Genomic DNA, 23,021 nt, shown 5'->3' on the forward strand with positions numbered 1-23,021 from the left:
AAAATTCTAATACACGATATTTTGTCGTTAAATTAAAATCTTCCCATTTTGCGCCTTTTACGGGGGCGGAGGGGCGCAATTTATGTGTCTTATTATTTTGGCATGTCAAGAAAATTGCGAGTGACGCTAAAATGGAAATTATTACGAGCCGAAAAGTCGAGGGCTTTCATTGCTGAATTGCAGCTTTCTGGTTGGCTGAAGGAAAGAAGGAATATTTCAATTAAAAATATGCTTTATTGCTTTCAGAGGCTATTAATATTGTTGCCTTACAGAACTTAATTGTAAATATTATCCTTTTTTACCTTCTATCTCCATTTTCAGTGTCTGTCATTTTCGCGCTTTTCTCTCTTCCTTCAACTGCCTTTTAAACACTAGCACAAGTGATTAAATATAAGTGTTATTTCCTCCATTAATATACATATAAATAGGTTTTTCATCATCTCATTTTTTATATCTGGCCACCTTTTTTCGGGTAACTTCTTTTTCTCTTTCTACACGAAGCCAAAAAATTATTACGTATATTTAAAATGTAATGCAATTAAAAGTTATCTCATTTCATTATCATTTCTTGGTAGCTTTTCTTTTTTAATTGTATAATATGTCATATATTTATGTATAATAATACAATGTTTTTTTTTTCTCTTTATATGGAAAAAGCCATCTAATTTTATTTCCTTCACGCTCTCTTCTCTCACTTGTAATATATCGTAAATATTATACTGTAAATTTCTATCACTATCAATAAAGATACGAAATGTGACCACTTTGACTACATCATTTTCTAATTAATGTTATTCCTTTCATTTCATATTTCTGTTTTCTTCGCCGAGAAAATGATTGCGTGGGCCAAAGTAATTTGTTTCTGTTCTTCACAAATATCATTTTCCTCAGTAATATAAGACATTATTAAAAATATGTCTATATGAGTAAATATATGTATATATAATTTTGGTCTTCCTTTAATATAATTTCAATCAAAAAATTCCTAGTTTTCTCTAACTACATATCGATATTTCATTCAAGAATTACATTTCTGTGTATCTTGCTAAATCTGTCTTTTCTGCTTTTGCTCTTTTCACTAAGTAAATATGTATAATGTTAGTGGTAAAATTTTCCTTCTCGTCTTCTCTATTCCATTCAAGATCTAATAGAAAGTATCTTTCATTGTTAAAATTGAAGAAGTAGGAATTAGTATCTTGTCAGTAAATAGGTAATTATTTAGTTAGTATAGTATTGAATGGTTTGATATTTGTTCTCTTAAAAAGGACTTCGTCAAAAATGGCTTTTGGAAATCTGAGCATTATAATTGATATTAGGATTAAATATTTTTGTTGTTTAGAGTGAATTTTGTTATTTCTTTATACATTTTCTACATAGACCTCTTGTTATGTTAGTTAATTTCAAGGGGGATGCTTTTCAAAAGGTAAATATATAAGTTGTATATTTAAGATTAAATAGATTTTTTCATAATTTTTCTCTTCTTACTCTTCAAGTTATTCTTTTTAAATCGAAAAAATTGTATTGCTTCAAAGTTATCTTTTCATCATCTTTTTTTCTTGAGAATTTTGAGTGATTTTTTTTTCACCATAAATAATGTATTTTTTTGTCATATACAATTTGTCTTTTTTGTCTAAACTCCAGAAATGATTAAATCGTTGTATGTTTTAAATTCGAACGGTTTTTTACATATCATTTTTATGAGTACTTTGTGTCGTTTTACCTTTCATTTTCTCCACGGTTGTTTTTTGGGCTGGGAGTAATTAGAGAAAAATAATATTGCACAGATTCACTTTTATGAGATTCAACTTTTTTTTCAAGCTATATGTGCAGGGATAGAAAAACATGTGCATACTAGCGCTAGAGTCCATTAAAATCAGTGTGTTTTGCATGTAGTGTTTGCACCACATTTCAAATTATACGCCAAAATTCTATATTTGATGCTTGTTTTATAATTCAACAGTTGTTCCTCTGCTAATTGGAATAAAATGCTATGTGGATGCGGTATGATTGGAGTACCAGCACCCCTTTTTGCCCTGGCATCAACGCCATATTTGGTTGAATGTTGCTTCAGCTATAATTGTGTCTATTCTCCAAATTATGTAGTTTTACATCCGGTAGAGTCAGTGTGCGTTGGGGCATGAATATTTACTCAGGGAAAGACGGAATTTTACAAGTCAAAATTCCACTTTGAATCCATGAAAATTTTAGTGGTCTTTTTGAAATCAAATATCACTCTCAAAATAATTTTATTATTTTAACATATTCATAATGGTCTCAAAATAAGCATCAAGTCGTCTAGAAGACAATCAGATTCGGCTTCATTTGAAAATTTCCGCAAGAATTACAAAATGTTGCACAGTAAATCATAATTATTGGGAGCTGCCGCGCAAATAAGTATATTTTATACTTGAAATTTTGGTTGGTACCTAGGATATATGTATTAACTACATACATCTGTATGACAATGCGAAAGTGTCAGAACAAGTCTTCCAATTGCGTTTTTCCCTCGGTTATTCTATTCTGCTATAGCGGCTATAAAGTTGCCAACGCACACCGAATTTTCCCGGTCAAGTTGTGTGTTGCGAATTTCATGCAATTAAAAGTAAAAACTTTTGTGCACTGGCATCAGATTTAAATATCTGCTGACATGTTGCGAAAATTGAGTTAATCATAATTTTTTCTCCTATTCTCGGACACTTTTTGGCGCCAAAGCACATAGTTTTATGCGCTGGCATGAAAAAATCATCATCCACGTAAATTTTTAATGCCATTTTCTTTCTTGTTTTCCCATGGCTTTTTCACCGTGCGCCAGTTCAATCATGCATACATTTTTTCACAAGATATGGTGCTTTAATGAAACTGGACTGCATTCGAGATATTTTTTCTCATCCACTCTGAGCCATAAAGTCAGATTAAATTTCACATTAATCTTCATATTAATTTCCTTCTCGAATCTAATGTCAGATGGTAAAGGATAGGAAAAGAGAAAAAAATAAATTTACCACTCCTTTTCTCGCATCTATTTCATCTTTCTCATCCTCTCACATTCTCTATAAGTATTGTCTTGCTGATATGTATTTTAATTATCTGTAATTATATTGTTTTCTCCACTTGCTAGATTAAATTTCTTTCCATAACCGCTCAGGAAAATCTCAAAGAATTTCCCCAACATTCTGCAGCATGTTTCGAGCCTTGGTGTGGGAAAGCACATGAAAAAGAACGAGCCTCATTAGTGGGAGTGCGAAGAGGGCGGAAAGGCGAGAGAGAGCTTAATTTCGGGGCTGAATTAAAATTACACACAATAATTATTAAAATATGCGTCTCACTGAACTATTCAATCACGCGAGGAGGGCAAAAAAGCACAATAATTCACCAAATGAGTAATTCACTTGTGTGCTCGACTCGAATAATGAGTGTCAAGTCACGTGAAAATAAACCAAATTATTATGTATTCACCCCCTCGTTGGAAAAATCCGCACAAGAGGTGGACAAGAAGGTGTGGGTTTAATTGAAAAATACAGTGTGTGCCAATGGGATCGCACCTGGAAGTTATCCCTGAAGAAATTAATGAGATTTTAGATTGCAAAATCAGATGGTTTCAAATGTGCGCCTCAAATTAATTTGCTACTTTTGTATTCACTCCCCAATCTTCAACTCCTTCGGGACGCTGAAAAAATCATTAAATTCGCTCTTTAATTGAGACTGAATTAATTAGGAGACGTTAATCGATGACTCTCGGCTTCGTGCATTTTTCCCCCGTTAGGAAATTCATTTCTTATCAGTTCTTCGCACTACATTAAACTTTTTCGATATCGACATGTAAAAGTTGTTTCCGTTTCGATTGCTGCGCAACCCTCTGACAAGTTTCTCCTCAGCGGGTTGCTAACTACACTGTTTTAAATCAAAATATTGCCGTTCAATTAGTGAAATAATTGCTGAATCAATTGTTTCTTGATTTTGTTGAAAAACCCACAGAATAAAAATGTGATTTCTATACATTCTTTTTTAATAATAAAAAGTTCTCAATACTGTTCAAACTTTAATTTCAAGTTTAATGTCTTGCGAAGCAACGCTGATGATATGTACCTTAAGGAAGAGTGGTGGAAAATGATTTTTACCCCCAATTCCGTGAAAATTACCCACCTCGGTAAAAAATTAATCTGTGTACAGCTGAAATGTTCATATAATGAATTGAGCAATTAATGAGAAAGTCGCTCACAACTGATCTGTCATTAATCCAAATGGAAGTTGATGTATTTTTGATACATTTGACCACCCCTTTTTCGGGGTGGAGTTGGCTCGACGTCCGTCGAGGGTGAGCGTGGCCGATGGAGAGGGACGAGGCGGTGTGACGGGGTGGCGCCGAGATCGATTGGTGTGATACCATATTAGGCCAATAAATGCATCAAGCACAAAGTCGATGCGGTCCACAACAAAATGTTATGTGGCATGTTGAATTTCACTTGCCACCCCTTTCCAGGCCACATTAAATTTCCTCGTTGCTCAAATAGATAAACATTTTTAAATTTCCGGCGTGTCCTGTCCATTGAAATACAAATTTGACGTGCTGCTCTCTCGCCTATCGTATACCCGAAAAAAACACAGGGAGATGCTCAGAAGCGCGTGGGTGTTGACGAGTAGTTTGGGAAATAGAAGAGTGCTCTCAAAGTGCACAATAAATCCTCCTAAATGTGTTCCTACTTATTCGTTGCACAAGAATCTCTCATTTTTCACTACGATTTAAGCCTTTTCCGTTTTTCTAGAGCAAAAAATTCCTCATACTGTTGCCGAGTGTGTTAGACCCATCATGGAAAATCCTCCACCTAATATCAAAGCTATATCAAATCTATGATTAATAATGTGCATAAGAAAAATGTTCTGTTTTCTACCAAAAAGCGCACGCAATCTTCCCTAAAACTCCTAAAGCCTAGATTTTGTGTTGTCTTCACCTCTTTTTCTCCCACTATATTGTTGATCTAAATCTCTTCAATTTTTCGCTAATATTTTAAAAGTTGTCCATCTTTTCTCTTTTGCTCTCCTATTCGTCATCTACAAAATATATTATTATATAAAGAGTAAAATTTGAATGAATGCTCAATTTTATTTACACTTTACCATTTCACTAAATTGTCTCTCACTTTTTTTTAAACCTCTCTTGTCAAATGCAAAAATATAAGTAAATGTACTACAAAAGTGGTATTGCTCATATTTTTAATCTCTCTAAATTTATATCTCCTCATATTTTCCGAACTCGTGAAATCATGTTAAAATTTATATAATTTCTGGGGTTGTAAAATAACGCAGGATTTTTTGGATCCAAAGGCCTAAGCACAATTCACCGATAACGTTGCCTCATAAATTTATTTGAAGATTTTATCGACGGATGAGTTTCTCTTAAAGATACAGTGGTGGCCATGCAAATTGATCCACTACGGTTGTATATATTAATCTACACACCAAAATCTTATAAACCAATTTCAGATGAATTGAAATTAAGACAATGTGTGGTCGGGCAGTCCTTGCGGTCAGTGCACACTTTTGGCCAGCACTTGAAGCTGTCTGAAAGCGTGCACTTTCCTGGGGCATCTTTCACTTCCGGCTCTGAGCCACAAGTTATGTTCCGACTTCTTGGCTGTGATATTTTGCTAGGCGACAATCTAAGACACAATTTCAGAGGTGTCATATATGTAGCAACGTGAACGGTGAACTGCAAATTGGGCTCAACGCCATTTCTCTATCTCGCGAGAACAGAGATTATCTGCAATATTGGATTTATATGAGGTTTTATGTGACTATAATCAACTCATCTTCGGAATCATCGTCATCGTCATGTGTTCGGCCCTCGGCGGCGGCGTCGTCCTTGAAGCACGCCGACTCGAGGTGCTTGTTGAGATAGGACTTGAGCGCGAAGGTCTTGTGGCAGCGCGAGCACTCGAAGTTCTTGTCCGCGGAGTGCGTCTGCATGTGGGCGCGCAGGTTGGAGCGGTCGGCGAAGGCCTTGCCGCAGTGCGCGCAGCCGTAGGGCTTCTCGCCGGTGTGGGAGCGCAGGTGGCCCTGCAGGAGCCACGGCCGCGAGAAGAGCTTGCCGCACACGCCGCAGCTGTGGCTCAGCTTGTGCGTGAGCACGTGCATGGCCAGCGCCGGCATGGACACGTACGCCTTGCCGCACGTGTGGCACTTCTTCGCCGACTGCGAGTCCAGGCTGCGATGGGTCTGCTTGTGGCGTGACAGATTGCTGGACGTCGCGTACTGCTTCCCACACTCCGGGCATCGGTACTTGTTTTTCCGGGAGCCCTCTGACACTTCTACGGCGGCACTGCGAGCGGCCTCCCGCCGCTTGTTCTTCGACCGCCCGTCGCTGACCATCAGATCGTCATATGTGTAGACTTCGGAGGTGGCCTTGCGGCCACGGAAGCTGACTGAGGAGGAATCTGAAGAGGCGCCCAGTTCGGCGTCTGAGCTGTGCTCTGACGTGGGCGGCGTGAGTGGGGCCACAGTCTGGGCCGGCAATTCGTAGCACGGCACGATTACGGGGACGGGTGACGTGGGCCGCGGCGACGCTGGTTGAGTCATGCTGGCCGTGATCTCGTGCATGATGGGCGACGTGGGGTGGAAGCTGGGGTCGGGATGGAGGATTGTGACCACGCATGGGGCAGGCAAGGGTGGTAGACTCTGTGATAGTGACAGGAGATCGTGCGCTGCCTCGGTCTCCTCAATGCTGCGATCCTTGAATAGGGAACTCACCTCGGGAGTCGCGGCGACTCGCATAGGTGGCGTGTACACCACCACTGACGTGGGGATGGACTGGTGTCTCGGTGTGGCTGTTATGACAGTGACACTGCGATCTGTTCGACCGCGCATGGACTCCACCGAGGATAGGCCTGCAACGGAAGAATACAGAAGTCATGAATGTGGGAACAAAAATTGGACAAGATTTAAGCATTGTTTGAATGTGAAAATCTCTAATTTAAAGACGTCAAAAACACTTTCATTTTAACACACTCAAGTCCAGTGAAGCTCCACTGAAAATTCTCCCTGACAAGAACGTAATTTCAAGAGTTTCAGAGTTGGGGTAGTTTGAAGCCTTGAGTAGCGTCTCACACCCAATTTCTGCAGTCTCAAGGTGGAGAGTGTGAATTATGGCGGGACGTAATTCTCATTTTTCTCCTCTGCAATGATATTCTTTAATTTTTCACGGAAATTACAAAACATTTGCATATTTATGGCGGCATCGCGTCGTGGAAACATTTTAATCTACTTTAATGTGTTTAATATTGATGAATATGTGCTCACCTCGGGCGGAAATTCTCTCCCCCGACCAAAACTTTTTTTTCCACCGCGAGGGACGCTTCTGTGCGTCTTCCGAGTGGGTGTTGTGGGTGGCGTGCATATTTCTTTTATCTTAAGCAATTCTGCGGGCCTCATGGCAAGTGCCGTGTATGAAATAATATATTCCTTTGGCGGAGGGTGAGAACAAATAGGAATGAAATTTCCATTTTATTCCCACTCTTTGTGGGGGTGGAAATCTCTCGCGGCATGCTTGGAAAATTCCCAGATTCTTCCTTTTTTCACCTCAAGGAATTAACAGCACTTCAATCGCGCTGTATCGACAAATTTGGATTATGTTCCAGAGGATGGGGAAACGTGACAGTGTCTCAAAGACATACTTTCAGTGTGTCTGGACAGATTTTCCTCCCACTAAATCACACCCAAGAATAATTTGTATGAGCTTTTTGCAAGCTCCAACAACTCTTCGACGATAAAGGACGTCAAGACGGCGGGCAACAATTGTGCAATAAGAAAATCTGGCTAGCATCCTTTATGGGAGGACCTCTCAAAAATTTGTACACATATAAATCAGGTTGATTTATTGTTCAATTCTGATAACTTATGTGTCGTGGCACATAAAAATCAAATAACTTTTGCAAAAGTTCAGAGTGGCGGCGAGAAAAAAATGCTGGATGAGTGCTTCCAGAACTTTTTCCACCCTCTCGACTTCTTCATACCAGAGAGGGAAATTTGATAAAAGTTTGTATAGTTTCATTTCTTGGGAAAAGATGGTTTGATTTTAATATCTTTTTCATACAACTCCGTCTCGTGACTTTTTCCATCGGCTCGGCATCGATTTAAGAAGCACCTTTTTTTTGTTTTATCGCACATGAACACTCAAAATACCTCGCGCAATGTTCACAGTACAATAATAACATGACTTCAATCCCATGTCCAAGCATTCACACACACATCCATCCAATTCACATGGCAATAATGTGTGCAATTATCTGTTGTATCCCATCAGGAATGCTCCAAGAATTTCCCAAATGACTGCTTGGACGATTTTCCATTCCTCCCCATTCGAGATACCATGATTGCATCACTTTTGTCGGGCGGTGAAGGGGCGCAAAATGAATTAAGTGGCACTGGGTTGGGGAGACATAAGACCATCAAGACTTGGCGAAGAATTCAATGGATTTATATGTCACAGGAGACTAATAAAAGTGGATGTTGCAATTTTATTTCTGAGCTACGGAGGAAAAAAGACTCAGCTGACCTATCCAGGGAAGAATCTCGTGAAATGTCTTTTTATTGTGCAGAAGTGTAATTTCAAACGGTGATTTCTCATATTGTTGGAAAAAGGGGGGCATTCAGAAATGCTTCATTGCGTGATAATTCATCGTCTTGTCTATGGAAAAACAATGTGCGCGCTGTGACTCAATCTGGGAAGATGAAAGCTGTGCGAAAGATAAAAAATGAAGAATTTAAATTGATTTCCCAGGTGAATGGCAGATTTTTCAATCCATCTCCATCCACAGCGATTGTGAGGGGGTGAAGTGAGAGATATGGAGAAACAGGTGGTCTCACAGTGACGATGAAATCCCAGCCTGAGGGTCGGTGTGCATTAATTATCATGGCTGGAAAAACACGCTTTACGCTGGGAAAACTTCAATAAGTGTATTTGCTTTGTGTGACGAAGCGCGGACGATAAGTTTTCACGTTGTTTTGTCGTTTTGTCCGTTTGTCTGGGGGCTCACAGTTTTTCCTCTCGCTCTGTGGTGGAATTTTTCGAGGTTGGGAGCATATTTTAATTTTTTTTTTCACTCTCCGCCCCCCTTTTGTGGAGCGCCCACGCCCAACCCCATGAGTAAACTACAAAGCCACAAACTTGGCGACGGACTGGAGGAAAGTGCCAACAATGGCAAATGTACAACAAGTTGTTGAAAAGTGAGGACAAGGCACTTCTCACATTTTTTCCCTTGTTCTCTATCCACTACATTTTTTTTCAAACCACCCACCCTCAAGTCTCTGACACGACAACTCGGGTGTACATTTTTAATCACAAACACTGACATTAATTAATTTTTATTTAGAGAAAGAGCTTTTTTCCACGCGGTTTTGCCTTCACTTTACTGCCTGTGCCACCCTTATCTCTGGCTATGGATTAGCATGGCTGTATTTTCACAAGACACATCCTGAGTGCGGTTGAGCTTTATTTATTTAATTTTATTTGACGAGAATTAATTTTTAAATATGCACGCGTTCTGAGGAAAAATTGAGTGGGAAATTATGAGAAACATTTCATTATATTTCATCACTGGAAGTTATAAAATATTCCAGAAACGAGAATTTAGGATGAATTCTGTGTTTTGTGTGCAAATTGGAAAGCTGATCGTCACATTAGACTATATTTTAGCCATTATACAGAAAAGCACTCCTCTTGATTACACTTTAGTTTGCAAAACTAGACTTTTTTTCGATTTAACAGCGCAATCTCAATAAAGTTGGTATAAATGTTTATTTGAGCTATATTTGCAAAATTCCTGAATGGTCACTCGAGGCAATGCAAGTTGAAGTGCGATATTGATTGATCAACTTAATTGAATGACTCTAATTATCAATAAACAGTGTGAATAAATGAGCAAATTAATTCAATTTTTGCACTATATTCCACAGCAAATATGCTCATTAAAATGCCACTATTTCCATCCTGGGACTTTTTAATTGCCACTTGAGTCATGCTAAATCAGGCACTTTCCGCATGGTGACCTAGAAAGGAAGTTCCAAGAGATTGGGATGAATGATAGAACGTCTACGGCATGGTGTAATCCTTTTGCACGCGCAAATCAACAATAAACCTTCGTTGGTGCGGGCCTCAAGGGGTGAAAATGATCTCCACATTGAAGTCAAATGGATGTGGGGGTGGGAAAACAAAAGGAAAGCCCACGATGGAAATCTATTAATATTACTTCAACGCTGAACGCGGCGAGTTTCTTCCGATGTGTGCGCACCGCACACCATTCAGATTATCTCAACGCAAAAGATTCATTAAACAGGTGCCCTTTTATTCAATCACACAGCACACTCACACCCACAATCGGTGGGTTGTCCGCCAGAAAAAAAGCACACCTTAAGCGCGTGAGGATTGAGCCGCAGAGCGGGAGGAAACATGGAAATTGGTTTCTTTTTCGTCCGCCTGGCGTGAAGCACGCAATGTGCAAGAGAAAAGTATGTTTTTTATTATTTCGATTAACATAAATATGAAAATTATCATTTGTCCAAATTACACAGACCCACACATACACTGAATTTCTGGGGAAATGCCTCAAATTAATTCGTTCGGAGAGACTTTTTCCTATGCTGTTGTTCTTACCACAATCATTCATGCTCACGAAGCAACAAGGATTTTATGTCTAGCATTTTTTCGATTGGTTTCGACTGAGTTCTTATCAATTCCGTACACAGAATAATACATGTTTTGTCTCAATGCCACATAAGGGTGCATTAGCAGGAATCAAAATGAAAGATAAAGTAATCCAATCACACTCCCTCTGCGTTTGATTCAAGCCAGATTCTGCGAACCCCTCCATTTGCCGTATCAAGTATCACAAAAATTATCTCGTACGCCATCTCGGTGATTTCCCAACCCCGTGCCATAAATCAAATTACAAACAACAGCTCTATCTTCATCTCGATAGAATTGCCTCCAATTTCATCCCGCGCGCTGCCTTTTTGCTCAGCAAATCTCGTTTTTTTCCCGTACATGTGTGTGCAATGTGTCGGGATTCATTAGTGGGAATAAATTTATGAGGGTGCCACTGACGACTGGAATGCTGCAACTTTTCCATCAATGCGGAATTCCACACCCTCCGCGTGTTCTCTTTATTTTCATCTCATCCCGCTTTCGTGGTTTCCGGACTGTTGCTCCCGTTCAGTTTCTATAGTCAGTCCTTTGGCTGTTGCCATGAATTCAATGAAGGACTCTCGTCCATTCAAAGGACTCATCTCGTTCTTTTTTTTCGCTCCTGTGATGGTCGCAAATCGCGAGGGTGTCTTTTGATCCTCAACTGCGTGGGAGATTTTTGCAAAAAGCTCCCCCGTTCGCATGTTCTCCTCGTGTGGGCTGCATTTTTAATTAAAAATCCTCCAGCCCAAAAGAAGCCAAACCCACACTGCAGAAGGGGTTGGTGAAAAGCCTGGCCAAAGTGACTTTTTCATGTCTCAATTGTGGTTGCGATTGGGGGTAGTTTTTTCGCGTGGAGCAATTCACGCCTGAGCAAACGAAGGAGGGAAGAGGACAGGCAATTCTTCGAGGCATAAATTCCATGTTATTCACCCAGCGAATGTGGTGAGTTGTGTGGCAATTGGCAAGAGTACCACGAGAGGGTGCTTATGAATTTTTCCAAACGTATTATTATTGCCCACGATCGTGTACAATTGCCACCTTCCTCAGTTTTTCTGTGTTGAAACATTTCCCTATGCGAGGCTTAATTATGCGACAGCCCGCAACCAACATGTGGCCACTCCAAAAATGGATGAAACACGCTCAGGAGCAAACTTCTTCGACCATACTTAATGGAATTATTATTTATTGTATTGCTGCTCATTTCTTTCACTCCAGCGAGAGCCTTTTTCGCCTCGCCAAAGTTGCATGGGTAAACTTTTCAAACATGAACAACAATCACAAAAGGCACAACTTTTTTCCTGCCACCGCACAGTTCCTACAGAGCGAGGTAGAAACATAGGAGAATTTTATATGATAACTTCAGCGAACAATTGTTCATCGCGTTCCTTTCCATTTTTCCGTCAGTGTAAAAGCTGAGAATTGTGGAAAATTATCAAGTTCTATAAATAGAGAGAAAACTGACGGATTTATTATTCATACACCATTTATTTAGTGCCAATCAATTGGATCTGAAGTACAGGCGCGCGTGGATGGGAAAGGGAACCCTCAAACTTTGGTGCACAGATGAAATGTTATTTGAGTGGGTGGAATTTTTACCAACAACCACCCTCACCCCTAATAAAGACCACCCACACCCCGTGACAACAGCAATGAGTCTCGTGAGAGCGCCAAAGAATGAAATGTCTAAAGTTTTTAGGTGTTCACATGAGCAATTTATTGTTGCTCATAGCATAAATTTTGATATGTTGTTCTCTCACAAACATTTTCATGTTTTTTTTCCTTTTGGCAGGGTTTGAGGGCTCACAAAAGCATTTCGTGGGCGTGAGATGTGTGGTAAAACCCGGTAGAATGAAAAGTTTTCGTGCCGCGCGCATCGAAGAAAAATCTCTTCTACTTTCGCATGCTGAAATTGAAGCATAAATTTCATATCAATTTATATATCAGTCCCTGTGTGAATCTCTTACAATGCATTTAAATGTCATAAATCAGCCCTCCAATTCGTCTGCCACACCAATCGACATTGCGTTCCACCCTGGCAAATGCATATACACATAGAGAAATGATATATTTAACTGTCAGTGGCGCACAGAAGAGGAACTATTTTACACTTTAATGGAATTCGTGTCGACACTTTAAAAATGCACATTTGAGAGGTGGGCGCCACTCGTTATTGGCACCTCGCATGCAAAATTCCCACTCGGAACAAACTCCCATTCATTGCATGCCAAGTGGCTGGCAAAAGTGACTCGAGTTGTCCCGTGAAAATTTTACGGGACACTTTTATTATGCAATACAATGCGGTGTGACGGGAGTGAGCTTTCCACGAGTCAAGGGGTTAATAATTGCTACCTTTGCGCTTTACGCCGAAGTGCTCTTTCGCAATCAATATATGAATTGAGCTTTTGAGTGAATCCCACTAATTTTATCTTATCTAATCTCACATATGAAGACCGCACTATTATCTCTGGTCGCTTTTTTCCTGTCATCCAGAGCTTTTGGCTGAGACAAATGCAATTTCCCAAATGGTTCAGCTTTTGCTCCGCATGTGATGAAATTTATACTCCTTTTGTGGATTTAGCAAGAGAGTGAGAGAAAATTAAAGAGGGCGAGAGGTATAATCCTCTTGGCCAGGGCAATTTCAATGAAAAGTCCATTCTCCTGCAATCTCTAATACTCTTATCAGGCATTCACTTGTTCAGTGCACTACAAGACACCGCATGACATCGAGGAGCATCGGTCCAAAACACACTCAATGGCGAGAATATCCTCGGGGCGACCAATTTATTTGCACTGGGTGGCGTCGAAGGAGCTCCTCTCCTTTTTTTCAACCCTCGCAAGTGAAGTCGTCAACTCGCTATCTCGCCATTCCAAGCTCACACAGTATCTGTTGCTTCAATTTGCGGGATAACTTTTTTCGCCAGCGCATGTTTTTTGCTCTCACTCGCATTTTATTATTATTATTGCTATCGCCTCTTATTGTGCCCGGAGAATTCCATTCCGACAGCAGCCCAGGGTGAATGGAATAATTGGAAAATTGGATTTAATACACCGCACAAAATCTCTTGTGTGCCCAGAGCTTTTGCTCTCCTCTGTTCGCTGCGCTGCTCTCGAGCAGCATTGAGAGAATTTTAATTTTACCACACAAATTGAGAAGCACTTTGTTTATAGAATATTGCAATATTGTGGCCAAAATATCATGCATTATGAGATAATCAATTCCCAAATATGATTAAATTTCAGCGTTATTTTTCGTCTTTCGTAAGTTCTGAACAGATTTAACTTTACATAAAAATTCAATCGTATTATGCGCTTCAGCTTTAATAAGCTGAGAAGAGCGAAATATTACGAAAAATTGTGTTTGACGGCATCTTTGCTCAATTGTGCCAGAAATTTAAAGATTATCCAATAGCTCTATAAGGTCAATCTTTAGTGCTAGCAACTCTGTTTGAGTGAAGAATGAGTCTTCCTCAAACTCTATTTCTTGCCATATGCAATTTATTGAAGCACACACGCGCTCTTGTGCAACTGTTGAGTGGTTGAGGAATTTTCTGCACAGCTCTTTTCTCAACTCACGAATACAATATTTATCCGCATGGGAGTGGGTGGGAAAATTGCATGCGTGGAGTGTAGAAGTGAAGTGTAATCCTGGGTGGAATACATCCCCAATTCGCTTGATATTACTGCGATAGCACCATAAAAGACTATGAATAAAATGCTTCTTGGCATTTTCTTCTCACTTTAAGACATGCGGCGATGTTTCTTCACCGCGTCAAAATTGACTCAATCCATTGTGCCACATTTCGAGCACTATCCTTTTGGTGAGTATCTTGAGAGGTTTTTCCATCCCATCCTTGGCTTCGGATAACAAACACACATAAATCGTGTATTGATTGACGTTGGAAGGGTTTTTTTTTCTCTTCCACCAACTGCTTTTGTTAGCCATCTTCCGGCGAGGAACCATGAAAATTGATCCATTAAGAGTGATATATAACTCTGGCAAGAGCGCGTCGTCTCTTCTTGTGTATTTTTATACACTCATTCCTTGTCATTTTTCACAATCTCTCTTCGTTGCTTTCCTTCCACCCATTGAAAATCCATCCCAACGTCTCAAGACACGATTGAAAGATATTTTTCTTGTTTTTAATTTTGCACAAACTCAACTTTTCGCAAGGGTTTTTTTATCTACTTCTTTCAAGCATTGAGAAATTTTCATCCGCAGTTTAAATTTTTCACAGACAAGAAAATCTCTCTCAATAGTGGTGAAATTTCCCCAGATATCGAGACCCAGTGAAGCATAGCGTGTCTTCTTTCGAGGAGGGGATTAATAAAATGCTGGCAAAATGTTTACATTCATCTCACACCAAACCCAGCTGTCGGAATGTGCTTTTCTTACTCATTTGTAAGCACATGGAGGATAAATTTCCTCAGAACAAGGAAAAATCTAACAAGTATAATTGCAACATCAACAGTAAGTGAAGTTCGCAGCCTCTGAAATTCACGAAATATTTGAAATTCAATCGCAACCGGTGTCACGAATTCTCAGCTGAAGAAGTGGGGTGTCTTTCCACCCCTCACAAAAATGTGAAATGTGGCGCAAAATGGAGCAGTTTGTGCATTTTCTCTCCACTGTGATTGCTCAATGAGAATTGATTGCAACACCTTGTTTGGTCGATAAATTCACTCGACTTTGCATGAACTCTGAATCATGGGGCAAAACACTGAGAGGAAAAGTTGAAATGGAATGAAAATTTGGCCATTCTTAGTTTACCCCGACTCAACAGAGGTCTGGTTGACCTGACAGAAGTACACTTGTCTGCCGTTCTGACTGGGTGTAACTCTCTCTAGGTACATGAATAATGGATAGATGATGTGCAGCCCGTGAAATATCTATGTAAATGCATAAAACTCATCATCGGCAGAATACATTTGAATAAAAAGGAAATATAAATCGAAACGGCAACAACCCATTTTACATCATTTATGGATTGAAACATGGCAAAAGGGTAGAAAATGTAAAATTGAAATTGAGTGCGGCGCTGTTGTATCTTTTCACCTCCCACACCATTGCACAGAACATAACTTTTCCATATATTTTTCGCCTATGTGAAATGCATAAAATGTCCGATTTAATTGTTTTGATACACCATTTTAAGCTGGAAATTGATTACTAGAGAAAATGTCATAAGAGAACGCCACGCCCATTCCGATACTCCACCCATTTTGCTCTCCTTAGAAGTTATTTTGCCTTATTGATATTGATATTTAACATGTAAAGAAAATTGAAGGAAAAAATCACATTTTTATCTGAATGTGAACATTTGCGACAAAACGAGATTTCTCAGCGCCTTTGTGTTGCTTCTATTCAATTATAAGCTTCTGCATATGCTTTCTTGGAAGCACTTCTATAGCTCGAGCTTCAGTCTGGACATTGCGAGAGAAAAATCACAGGTCAGGTGTGCAATGTCTCGTAAAAAGCCACCCTCGTGCAGTGATTGTCTCCAGAAATGCTCTCAAACCTACATTGTTATCTGAAGAAGGGAATTTGAGGGTGGGAGTCGAGATCAGATGCACGTTTTAAGCTTCTGCCATCTCAATATCGAGAGAGAGTGCTTTTGCTGCTGAGGATGGCGTGTTTAGTGGGTAGATTATGGACCTTAAGTATCGACAATAGATTCTCCTTTGGTCACACATATTATCTTACGTGTGTATGTGTGCCAAACAGCAACAACCTTTCCGGAGTGAGAGAGCATTATTACATTATCCCACACTAACAATCAACATAAATTATAATTTGTCTCCTCTGCAGTCATCCAACCACCCAAAGTGTGGGTGGGAGGGTATAAAATATGACGCCGTAAACTAACTTTAATACACCCATCACGAATAGAATGTGGAATCTTCGCCCCCTGGTCTTCCGAGACTCTCTCTCTCTCTCTCAAGAGAGAGGTATTGCGACAACTGTGCCATAATCGTGACTTCTAATTAATTTTGATCAGACGATAAGGGACCGTAATCTGTATTTTCTACCAGAGTCACTTCACTTGATTAGCATACCGGCTATGCTCTCATGACTCTTTGACTCCCCTGTACTCCTGATTGGGAGGAAATTCCGGGGGTGGCACTGGGCGGGATGCTTCAAGATGAATTCCAATTAAGAGTCATTTGTTTGTCAATGCGATATACCAAGAGAGCATCGCACGTCATGATTTGGGGACTTATTCCACTTTATTTGCATTCTCCACAATCGCTCCATTGCCGTGTATGACATTTTGAAGAAAAAAAAGGTAATAATTGTTGAGTGTTTTTGCCCTGTCATGTGAGCTTTTCATCGAGATTGTCTCGTGAGGGTCAGAGGTTGATGATATATGCCTGAATATTCTGTCCACGATTTATGCCAAACAATATAATTAGCATGCTCAGCATATTAAATAGTCCCTCGTGATGGGTGGAATTCCACCCACTCAAAAGGGACGATTGAGGGGGATTTTTTCCTCTGATGGCTTCCACGCCCGACAGAGAAAATGCTTCATTATCTACCCTCGTAGTTTGGCGGGAATATGATTGAGAGATAGAAGTTGTGCGACCCCTTTTGTTGCCCCTTCCCTTCCACTTCGACTTTATGGATTTGGCGCCATGGGTGGAAATAAATATTTATGCAGCAAATTGAGAGAAAAGCATCTTTTCATTGCTATTTAATAGCATCCATCCACCGCGTGTGCGGGAGCTTTTCATGGCGCAAAAGCTCCAGTGTGATATGGATTCAATTGTCGACAATCGCTGGGTGGAAATTTGAGAGAAATATTTCTCCGTGGCACATCAAAAATTCATGAGTTTTATTTTTGATAGAGCCAGAGACGATGAAAAAAGGAAGTTATCTCCGCACACGACTGCGAAATCAACAAGTTTCGTCTTGAAATTGTTGGTGTGGGCGGCTCAAATCCCCGCCAACCGGATGCGCTCCTTCGACGAGGCACTAAATTATTGATTCAATTTATTATTTAAATATCCCTCTCACGTCACTGTTGTTTGTTTGAAGTTGTTTGGAAAATTCCCTCACCATTCAACAGGAAAAGCTACAATATAATGTGTGCCTCTGAGACATTTCCACACATACTAGGAAAAAAAATCCTTCTCACTCCACCTTTTCTGATTCAATTTTTACCCTTCGTGTGTGTGTGCGTCAATTGAAATAGAAAATTGGTGACACGATTTTCCCTTTTCCCTCTGTCTCTTTCATGTTACACGATCAATTGGTTGAGATTGATTTTCCTCTCCAAGTAATGCAATACCTGATGAAAAATTCACCCTCCCATTCAATGACGAAAGACACGAATTACCCTTCTTTTGCCTGTCTCTGGAATTAGAAATGGCATCGATTGCTTCTCATTTGCTTTCGACGCTCGACTGGGTGGATCTATAAAAGACTTTCTCATCGGTTCATTCACATATTTTCGTATGGAATATTAATGAAAACCACACAGACTTTTAACTATGTAATTCCACTGCAGCTGAAACTTTTTCTCTCGCGGTGGAGTTCTTAACATCTTCACTACCCAGAAGATGATTCATGGTCGAAAGAGAGTGAATCATGTGGAAAATCCCTGAGTACTCTACAGCGTGAAAAATTCGCAAATGACTGATTAGGAGCCACCACTCTGAAGTGTGAAATAAAAACAGTGGGTCTGGGTTGGGAAATTGAGTGAAATTTCAAGTATATTCCCACCCTCTGTGGCGTGTCTCTCGCAGCATTTCAATGCAAAATAGACGAGAGTTTGGGGATCGCCGGGCACGCCAAAAAGTGAGAATTTTATGGCATTATTTTCGTGTGACGACGAGAACAACATATTTTCGTGGTGGAAAATCTCACTGAAACACGTTAAGTCGACGTGGTGGTTTGGGCGCGCTGACGCTTTTCCTTGACTCCTTTGGTGGCGATGATATCTTTATGAGTGAAAAAGAGGCACTCTCTCCACCCCGCAAAGCGGCAAAATCCTTGGGTGAAGAAAAGAAATTTACTGAACAATACTGTTTGAGTGTCACCCATCGCGCCCACTGAATAATAAATTCCATCATTCACCCGCGCGCACAACAGAAATAACACCACGAGAATAAGCTTTCTATGCATGGACTGGAGGAATTTTCCACTGCACTGTTGCTCCTGAATTGTCCATATTTTCGCAATAATTCGCATTTAATGAAATTTATTTTCCAGAGCATAAAATATTTTATTACCCGTAAAATGTTTTTCATTGTACGAAAAGATATGTATTCTATAACAGTGCAATGGAATTATTGTGATGATGCTAAACACACGAGTTCTGTATTTTCGCTTGATCATCCCATAAATTGGTTCATGGGGGAAATTGTATGGGGTTTGTTTTTTTTTGTTTGCAAAATCCTATTCAATTTGCATGAAAATTCAACAAAAAAACATTAGAGAAAAATACTTATTTCCTTATTATTGCTATTAAGATATTCTGTACAAAATTATTTCAATTTGGTCTTCTAGATAAAAACCCACATTTTTAATAATTTAAAATAAATGAAAAGGGAAATATATGTACATAATTATAGCCTATCAGTCTAGAAATTAAACGCAGTTCTAGAAATGCATTCTATTTGAAAAAGAACATACTTATATTTAAAATAGGTTAAATTGACTTTTTCAGTAAAATAAACTTTTTCTCAATACATCGCCTTAAGAAGTTTTTACGAAGTAAATTTTTGAGGTTTCTATGACAGAGAATAAAGTTGTTCACAAATAGAATAGTTTCACTGACAGACTTGGCGCAATATTAAAACATTCCCACCTTTCCAGCGCTCACAGGTCGTTGTGAGGGCGGGAAGTGAGTAATTGAATCTCAAATGCGACGGGGAGGGAGTTTGGCACACAGTTGGGGGTGGCCAAGGCAGGAAAACGCAATAATTTTTCTGTTTCACCACCCAGCGGGGGTTTGCCCAAGATTTGTCGATTCCCTGTGACACCACGCACGCTTCAGTGGGGCGCTTCCTTGGATATGATGAAATCGTAAAAGATGAAAACCATAGCCCCAAAGGGTGGGGATATGTGCGTGTTAATAAGTGCCATTAATTTTGGGGAGTCACGTTTTTATTTTAAACGCGCGCTCGCACTGGCATTCTATATTCAATTACGCATAAATCGCTTACGACTCGCATTTATTGTGTCAGTGGGAAAATTTATTGTATAATCGAGGGGTGAATGACTCAGTGCAATTAGTCATAGACGAAACAAAAATGTCTCCATAATGCTCTGCACTTCTCTATACCGCATGTGAGCAAGTCAATCTGCTGAGCCGCGCGGGAAGCACTGGGAATTTACATTTTTTCAACTGAGGAGTGTCATGCCGAATTTTAATAAATTTCACGAACAAATGGAGAATTTTAAAATTCACCCATGCGAATCATACCAGTGACAGAAGCGTTTTGTTGCGAGTATATGGCGAAACTGGGAAACAATAAATAAAGTTGTCTTGTCTGATTTTCATTTTGTCTATGTATTGCATGTGGGCTATTTCCACCCCCTTCAGCTCACCCTGGAGGTATGGCGAAATTCCCAGTTATTGAATGGTGCATGTATGGCAAAAAGCTTCCGTGAAAGCTTTCCACATATGAAATACACATAAGAGTTGGGAAAATGCTCTGGCATAGCAAAGATGTGGGATGGTTTTTTTCTGCCTTCCATATCTACTCTGTTGAGGCAATTTAGCAAACAGTGAACCATCATACACCGCAATTCTCATGCTTGCTATCTGTTGGTTTGGGGGGAATTTGGGCCAAAAGCATTCTGTCGAGGCAAAATTATTTCGTTTCTCTCTCGCTCACATTTTGAGTGGGTGATCAATTGGTGCTGATCATGAAAGTCGCCCTTTTAAGCGACTTCCACCCGCAATTTCCCTCCTCCAGTCGCTCAAGCCAATTGCTGGTGCACAGCAAAAAATCTTATTAGTGGATTATTGACTGTCTTGTGTGTTCCAACTCCGAACCTCAGTGCGTTTCGGGGGATGAGTTGGGAATTTATGGATGAAATTGCGCTCTTTCCCATCCAACTCACTGGCGGAGTGGAGAGTGAGAAAATTACCAAATTGAACATATTTATGAGAGTGGAAATGTTTTGTTTCAATCTCAATTCCAAGTCATTTCGTGTAATAGTGAGCGAGAGAATTGCCTCATTCAGCCAGAGTTGTTAGAATTGCAGATTAGGAGAAAAAATCGATTCAACATTCAGGTTGAATAACGAGCCGTAAATTGAACAGAAAGTTGTTAATTGTTAATAAAATTATGCAGATTTTGTATTATTCTACTATCCTAGAACCAACTCTGCTCATCCTCAACTATTAGAGTATTACGATCAACTCTGTCGCCACCCCACTCGAGAGGGGGTTGGTTGTTTTTCACTCACCCGCATTCTGTTGCACGTTTCGCTGACTTGTTGGTTTTGCCAACGATATATTTTCCACCCCAACAGGCCCGCCACTCATCCCACTCGCCCCAAATACTGGCGGCAGTTTTGGATACTCTGCGGATAATTTGCCCCCAATAATTTTCCTCAGCCGCGCCTCACCCAATGAGGAATTGCAGCCCGGGAATGCATGCAAAAGTTGGTGGTCTTGGCAGTGTGATTTTGGCGCATTTCGATATACCCTTTCGGGGTGCTGTTGTGACACATCCCCTGATAATAATCGATTTGGGAGGCATCCAATTTTCCCCAACATCGCAACAATTGTCCATTTGAGGGGTGGGAAATCGGCAGAGAGGTTCATTTAAAAGTCACACACAACACCGCAGAGATCAAGAGGCACGCACACAACCCTCTTGCCTTCCGTCGTAGGGATAATGCCAAGTTATATTCCCACTTTTGCCATGCTAGGCGCAATTTTATTCGTATAGCCAGAATCTTGTTACATTTTTATGGAAATTGGAAGTGTTCGCGGGATTTTAGTGCTGAAAGTGCCGGAATTTAACCGCACATATATATTTCATTGAGTTTTATTATACTTCTACCCTCTCTGATACAGGCAAGCCATCAAAATTTGCCTAATTTTCATCCTGAAAAACCCTTCAATGATAAATACAGCGACAGCTCAGCAGCAGGATTGATTGAAAAGTTCCCCTAGCAATTTGAAAAATCAATAGAATTAATTTGGAAAGCCTCATTCACGATTCAGGTCATATTTTGTTTACGTAATTACGGGAAAATTGAATTTTCCACAACTACAAACATCATCCCTAGTTTCTCAGCCATTATGACCTAACGCAATATGCTAGAGGAGTTCTGTGAAGGGCTTATCCCTACTTTTGATGGCTGGAGTGATTCAATAATTTCATTAGTTTTGCTGAAAATTACACATGAGCTGTCAATTTATGCATGAAGCATTTAACATTGTTGCTAATATTTATTGCGGAGGTGCTATTCCTTGAGCAGAAGAACAAGATGCAATTTTAATCTCTGTGGTTAATGTAGCGTGAAATTGCTGTGCAAGGAAGAACATCTCTCTGACCCTTGACCTAGATGCCATCTCAGGTGGCAAGCTGAGATTTTTTTACCATCATTAAAAGTGGTCTGAAACTCACCTCCTCTGCTGTCTGGTGATCCACAGAGTGGCGCGATTGATCCTTCCGTTGGACTCACGGGTTCCGTGGCGTCGTCTTTTTGTGGCAACTTCACACCCATGGCTGGCGATTGTTGTCGAAAGCGTCCACTATCGCTGGACTTCTGCACGGGCGACATTTGCCCCTGATGCTTCTTCACCATGTAGCAACGTGGCATTTCACAGCATAAAGCTCACACACTCACGCACTCTTGTGAACAGAAAAATAAACCGATCAGCTTAATGTAGATTTCCTTCCGCAAAACTCACAGGAGGGTTATTGCTTTCGTTGTCTTCAAATGTAGTCTTGCTGATGTCTTCCCCGTTTGTGCTCCGTCGCGTGGGGTCCTGGAGTGGCAGGTGTCCGAAGATTGGCCGGATGGCGGGCCACCGGCGCCCCGGCGAAAGTGTGATGTGGCGAGAGTCCACGCGTGAAGCCACAAGTGAGGGAAAAGGGCGACACCAGCAACAAGTAGCGCTCTCGTCGTTGACGGATGAGGGATTGTGTGTGAGAGCTCACGATGGCGGCCAAATCCACAGGTAAATGCAACAGAAGATAAACAAGTGGGGTGAGTTCACGCGGCGCCACTGACGCTCAACAGGCGTTCCGTCCGGCGGCGCCCTCTCACCACACGCGCGCCAAGCACGATGCGCGTGCGTGAGCTGTGGTGGTGTGAGTGCGACGCTCGAGGCCAGTCAATTGCCTCACAGTCGGCCCGCCGAACAGGTTAAGT

The 23,021-nt window shown here is 40.5% G+C and overlaps 1 protein-coding gene across 1 annotated transcript; it reads right to left on the reverse strand.

Moving 5' to 3' along the window:
* Positions 1-220: 220 nt before the first annotated feature.
* On the reverse strand, positions 221-22,466 carry LOC132259177 (transcriptional repressor scratch 2-like). Its single transcript, XM_059756728.1, has 3 exons — positions 22,271-22,466; positions 21,099-21,215; positions 221-6,881 (listed from the first exon to the last, which is right to left on the reverse strand). Exons 1-3 carry the CDS (start codon positions 22,464-22,466, stop codon positions 5,785-5,787), a joined length of 1,410 nt encoding a protein of 469 aa, XP_059612711.1. The 3' UTR covers positions 221-5,784.
* Positions 22,467-23,021: the final 555 nt, after the last annotated feature.

The sequence above is a fragment of the Phlebotomus argentipes genome, unplaced genomic scaffold (genome assembly GCF_947086385.1).
Source record: "Phlebotomus argentipes unplaced genomic scaffold, Phlebotomus argentipes genome assembly scaffold_18, whole genome shotgun sequence".
NCBI classification, from domain to species: domain Eukaryota; kingdom Metazoa; phylum Arthropoda; class Insecta; order Diptera; family Psychodidae; genus Phlebotomus; species Phlebotomus argentipes.